General features: G+C 34.9%; 1 protein-coding gene across 1 annotated transcript; it reads right to left on the bottom strand.

Moving 5' to 3' along the window:
- Positions 1 to 2,233: 2,233 nt before the first annotated feature.
- On the bottom strand, positions 2,234 to 6,252 carry LOC115963460 (probable gamma-secretase subunit PEN-2). The gene is made up of 2 exons (XM_031082463.1): positions 5,720 to 6,252; positions 2,234 to 2,661 (listed from the first exon to the last, which is right to left on the bottom strand). The coding sequence occupies exons 1-2, from the start codon at positions 5,961 to 5,963 to the stop codon at positions 2,501 to 2,503; spliced, it is 405 nt and encodes a 134-aa protein (XP_030938323.1). The 5' UTR covers positions 5,964 to 6,252; the 3' UTR covers positions 2,234 to 2,500.
- Positions 6,253 to 6,530: the final 278 nt, after the last annotated feature.

Below are 6,530 nucleotides of genomic sequence, written 5' to 3' on the forward strand. Positions count from 1 at the left end.
AGCTTTCCTTTTCCCTTTCCCCGAAAGACTTTTGTACTCTCCCTTAGAAAGACTTTTGTACTTTACTTTCTTTTGTAATCTTGTAACCTTTCTTTCAGACAGACAATCTTGTAACCCTTTACAGATTTTACTTTGTAATCTTGTAACTCTTCAGACAGTGTTTATTTTCAAAGCTTGTAAGAAAGACAGTTTGTTTTCAAGTATAATCAAAGACAGAAGTATTTTCAAGATTTTATTTGTTTCAGTTTTCATATTCCATACCCTGTTTTAATCTATTTTTGACTATATCTATTTTGCTATTTTCTTCCTTATCAACTATTTTATCATTGTTTATGCTTCTATATTACTGCTGTGCTCTCTCCTGGGTAATCAATGGTATCAGAGCCATGGATGGTAGGTGTATGAGTTTTATTTCTTTGCAATTAAGAAGTTACTAGGAACTTATATTACTACATAGCCACTACTTGCTCCTTGTTAGCGTTGGTCAGCTTAGAGACTCGTTGGCAAACCATAGTTTCGCGTTGGTCAGCCCCTTTGTTGTAGCTGACGGACAGGCGTTGTTTGGGTGGTCCCGCAATGGAGTTTCCCGAGGAGGTGGTCCCGATAGCAAGGATACCAATGGTTAGTAATAGTTCCGCCAGTAATTATTAATTGCTTAGAAAGAGAATAAATACATTTATCAGCTCATCATCTGTTTTCTTGTTCACACTTAGGCTAGGCACACACTAATTGAAACATGGGCTATGATGATATAGTTTATGATGAAGGTTATAGCATGAAAGATATAAATGAAAATTGGTCTAATAGTGATATGGATTATGAAACAGATTCTGATTCTGACAGTGAAATGGATAATTATAATTATAATAACACAAATAATTGGAGTAATTTAACAAAAGATAAAATCAACTGACAGACTAATTACCATAATAATAGTTTTTTGGATAAAATTAATAGAAAATTGGAATCCTTGGAAAATATTGACAGATCTACTATATATACTACAGTTGATACTACAGTTGAAAAGAAAAATGATAGTTTTTTGGACCTCTATGAAAGAATGAAAGTTTTAAATTCACATTATAAAAAAGATATTGAATTTGGACCCCATCATAGATCATCTTTTACAGAAACCATGACAGATAATTGGTTTATAAATAGCAATTCAAAAGAAGTTGTAGATAAGAATTTACAGACATTAAAAGCAACTGACAGATTAGTTGACGAAAAAACTGGCCCTATTAAGGAAAAAGCAACACGTATAAAAGATAAAAGTACTATAGAAAAAGACAAACTAAAAGAAATTTCTAGTTCGGTACTAGACACAGATAGACAAAAGAGCCTAATAGAGACAGACAAGAAAGAATCTCTACATGAGAAGTTAATAGATAATGATAATAATAGTTTGACAGATTCAAAAGTAACTGACAGAGCTATATCTATAACTTACGAAGATAAGAAAAGACAGAATAGTGAAAAACTATGTTCAAAGCTAAAGACAAAAGAAGATGTAGAGAAAGACATGCCAAAAGAAAATAGTAAGGAATCACTACGTAGGAAGATAGAAATAGAAGAAAAGGTAAGACATGAAAGAGAAATAGTAAAACAAAGAAACATGACAAAGAAAGAGAAAAAAGATGATAGTCCTAGAAATAATGATGATAGCTTGAAAGATAAATTGTATGAAAGACAAAACAATGAAATGGTACGTAGGATGTTAGATACAAAAGAGATAGAAAGAGATAGTGAAAAAGTAGTCAACAATGGTAGGAAAAATAATTATGGTAATTTAAAAGAAAAAGAAAATAATGATAGTATAGTAAAAGTGGAAGAAAAAGACAAAGCCGTCCCATTGCAAACTAGGGCAAGCCTTGTGCATCCAGCTTCACATCAGTCCACTAAGCCCTGTGTAGGAAAATTTTGCTGTCATCACATAGTTCATAGTTCTATGTGTTTTGGTGCCAATAACACACAAGGACATGGCTTCAACGTTGAATTTTATAAATCTTTGTATACAACTTTATTTTGTTAAGAAAAAACTTAACTTTGTTTGAGTTATTGCATTCTTCCACATCATTGGTCAAATCTATTAATTACACATTCATCTGCAAGTACACAAAATCAAAGAATTTCTGTAGTACCTAGTTCTTAATCCGCAAAATATTATTCCTAGGCCTTGTTTTTTTGGTATAAGAATAGGATATATATTTTTATAACTGAAAAAGGCTACTACTTTCGACACTGAATATTAATTCCAAGTTGAGGTATAGAAAGGCCTCAATATCAACTTTGTCACCGGATACACAGCATTGTAAAACTCTCGGCATAGAATATATGTATATATACACAAAATCATGTGTTCAAAGAAAGTAAAAGAATTCTAGTAACACCCCCAACAATAAGGAAAAAAAAAAAAAAAAGATAATTAGAAAGAAAGAGAGAGGTAATAGTAATACAAAGAGTCTTGAGAACAATGAAATTCAGAAAAGAGTGCATAAGACTAGCTCCAACCAGTCAAATCTAATTTATCAGCAAGCTTGTACAATACAAGTTGATCCCAAACTGGCCCAAAGAGACGCTCTCCTCCAATGGCAAATGTAAAGGCCCATGATGACAGAAGAGCTGTGAATACAGCAAACCCAACTGCTGATCCCACAACATCTGCAAAACCAAACGTTTGTTAAGACAAGAAAAAATGAAAATGGAAAATTTATGGACAAATGGCTCAAACAGGAATTCATAATTCCAAACAAATAAATCCACTTGAAGAAAAGAACAGGATTTCAAAATGTAAAATATCCTTACATGACCCTGTCCCCATGATGGGAGACCATATCCATCTAATTTAAGTGTGCACCTCTCACAACACATCGTAAGCAACTCAGTTATTATATAACTGCCACCACAAAGTGATTCATAGAAATTTTTTTATTATTGGCAAGTTATGCATATAATGAATTTTAAACTTACAACCTCACCCTTTGCCCATTTTTTGTGAAAGTGCTATTTAAGCTAGAGATATGTTTTCAGCAAATAATGCATAAATTTAGATCAAAGTAGAGAAGATGCAGCAAACTTAAAGAATGAAAGTAGGGAAGAACAAACACTCAGACACAAGCATCTTGAAAAACAGAAATACTGCACACCATATCCCTTGAAGCAATAAAAATTCAACCCACAAAGATCAGGAGCATGACATTTAGACCTAGGATGACCTTTCAAATTTGAACAAAAATACAGACAAACAAAACATGGCTTCTTCTGTCCTCTTTTCCCCTTTTTAGTGAATCAGTTCATGTAAGTAATAGGAAATAATACATTATACAGGAAGCTTTGACATGGCATAAAACAACAAGTGCGTCACACACAATTAATGCATAATGCAAACCTCCATGTATATAATGATCACTCCTCTCTAGGTTAAATATGTGTGATTAAACCAAACAAATGAACAATGCACAATAAGCCCATATGACATATGACATGCCAGTGTGATTGCGGGTAAAACGTTTCTTTGCTTTACAATGAGAGTGCCACAGCCAACCTCCACACAAGAGGACTCCCATTTTTTGTTTTATAGAAGGTTTTATAACATTACAGTACCAGATTGATATGTAATGAATAGGTAAATTGGATGACATCTAATACAAATTCTCAATTGAATAAACCAGAATTGAAAAGACATGTTAATCAAAGATGTGACAGAGAGTATGATGTTGGTCAGGATAGAATGGCAACAAATATACTCATGCCTGACCCCAAATAGTCTATAGAAGGTCCATGGCCAACCCCAAAATTTCTCTCTGTTTGGTGCAAACCTCCAGGGATACAATGATCACTCCTTTCTTGGTTAAATAAGCATGATTAGACCAAACAATGCATAATAAGCCCATATGACATTTGATGTGCCAACTACAATGAAATTTGTGATTGCAGGTCAAAAGTTTCATCGGTTTACACATGCATTTGGTGGGTCTTAAATCCACAAACTCATCCTTTACCTTACTCTTATAAGGAAAGGAAGTGTTGTTTGAGTGATGCAAACATGGAAGATTAATTTGTTAATACTTCACAAATTCGGCTATTTGAGATTTATTTTGTGGAGCCCATGTGTGTAGTCCAATTAAAGTCAAAAGTCCTGAGGTTTTAAAGGTCTTGTTCTATGTGTTCTAGGTTTAACACAGTTTTTGATTAGGGTCTTTATCTAATGGGCTATGATCAAATTTGTATTTAAGGGAAAATTATATTTTTACAACCCCACAAAGCAGGGGCATTTTGGTAGTTTAGTAGAGCCTAGAATTTTTTAGGAGATCCTAAATATCTCAAGTTTTATTTTGTTCGAGTCCAAGTTATCATTTATTAGTTATTACCTTATTAGGTTTTAGTTTACTAGTCAAATTAGGAGTCCTATATATAATTCAAGTTAATATACTCGAAGAATAGATGAACTTGATTCATAAAAAATTTAGTGTTTTAGCATGGAGGCACGCTGGCATATTATTCTTTTTCTCCCTTTCTCTTCTCTCTTTTCTTCTTCCCCCTGTTGTGATTTTGTCCATGGATATTTTTCATACAACCCATAAATTTCTCTGTTTTCCTTCTTCCTTACAACCCCAAGTCAAGACCTTCCAGTTGTCTATCAAAACCCTAAAACCTCGCATACTTCTCTATCAAATGGCCATACAAAACTCATCAAAGACTATCCAATTTTGAGCTTTAACCATTCTTTTTAAAAGTTCTAAATCCTAGATCCACAATCCTTTGAATCCTAACCTCACCACAAGCATACTAGGACAAATTCTCCAACTTCTCATGCATCATTGAGTTAGAGCTCACTGCCAAGAATTGAGCTTTAACATCTAAAAGGAATCTCAATTTCCTTTTAAGTAAAAAAAAATTGTAACACAAGTTCTCTTATTTCCCAAGTGCAATAGCTTACCCACCTTAATGGATAGGCATTTCATCAAAATTCCAAACACAAGAAGGCACATATTATCAGACTCAGTAGCGATAGGGTTGTTCAAGTTCCAACCAGAACTGACGTTACCCCCCACAACCCCTTACCTCTCTTCCCTCTTTCCTCTACTTCAGTTGCCACCTCTGCAGTCTGCCTTCCTCCAACTCTGGTCAACACCCCACACTCAATCTTACAGAGGGTAAAGCTTCCAAACTCTAAATCAGAGAGATCGGCTTTGATCTATCAAGAACAGAGAAAAAGAAAACGGGTTTCAGATCTGCTCTAAAGGATAAACTTTTTCATTTCTTGATTCTAAGATTCTAAATGCCATGGATTTTTAATTTGTTCAGGATAAACTTGTTATGATTCATGGGTTTCGAAACTGTGTTGTAATTTGTGGGTTTTGGAACTTTTAGTTTTACATCTATTCTCGGATAATTCTTATGGGTTTTGAAACTCTCTCTCTCTCTGTGTGTACACTGCTAAGTAGGGAGGCAAGATTTAACTAGCAACAAGACCATTGATCAAATATCTATATCATCTTAAACAAACCCACAGATAAAAGCAAAATGGTTCTCAATTCTCATAATCTTTATCAGAAACTAACATTCATTCCTCTATATACACACAACATAACATAAAGAAACAAACTTACTTACTTTGATTAAAAGATTCGATTCAACCAATAACGAAAATCAATAAGCCTAAAAAATCAGCAACATTGAAAAATTGAAAGCAGAGAGAGAGAGAGAGAGAGAGTACAGGGGCGAATGTGAGGGAAGGAGCGAGAGTGGCGGAGAACAGGCCAGAAGTAGAAGCAATTGACGGCCCAAAGCCACGGCAGCATCGCGAAGCCGAACCTGTAGAACCGCCGTGCGTATTTCACCGACTCATCTTCCGATAGCCCCAGTGACCCGTCCACTGTCGGCCACACCGGCAACGATCCCGTTATCGAGTTCCCGTTTAGAATAGGGTTAGGGTTTGAGTTGTTGGTTTGGGTCTCCATCTTCTTCTCCACGAACAACCTAGCTCTCGGATTGGGTATTGGATTGAAGCGACGTCGTTTCTGTCTTGCAACGCCTTCAGAGTATACTTCACAGAGTCAAAGTCAAACTTGGTGAATAACTAACCAATTTCTCTGTCTCTGTGGAGATGAGTGGGCTCAATACGGAATGGATCTCAGACAAGCTATACTGCGACGACGTCGTCTTAGCACTGCAATGGAGTAGGAAATATGGGCCTTTTTTCCATGCTAAAGTAATGATTTTTCATTATATTAATATTTATAGGCATGGAAAATAAAAATGGAGACTATAAAAGCATAATTTAATGGCGGGTGTGAGGGTCTCATTCAAAAAATATCGATAATTAAATATTCTCTATTCACCTATCACCACATATTCTCTTAAAAGCCTACAACCACACATTTCTCTATAAAATGAAGGAAAATTATTTAGGAATGAGACCCTCTCTCTCTCTCTCTCTCAAGGACTCTATCTCATTGAAGGACATTCTCTCAATAATTCTCTTCGACCCTCTTAGGAACTATTTTTGACTCATCTGAGTACATTCT

Source organism: Quercus lobata, chromosome 10, assembly GCF_001633185.2.
Source record: "Quercus lobata isolate SW786 chromosome 10, ValleyOak3.0 Primary Assembly, whole genome shotgun sequence".
Classification (NCBI taxonomy): Eukaryota; Viridiplantae; Streptophyta; class Magnoliopsida; order Fagales; family Fagaceae; genus Quercus; species Quercus lobata.

Coding starts and splice junctions, on each gene's coding strand:
- LOC115963460 (XM_031082463.1), bottom strand. CDS start 5,963: ATGGAGACCCAAACCAACAACTCAAACCCTAACCCTATTCTAAACGGG. Junction 2,662..5,719: donor CTTCCCTCACATTCGCCCCT/GTACTCTCTCTC, acceptor TTGGTTTTGCAG/ATGTTGTGGGATCAGCAGTT.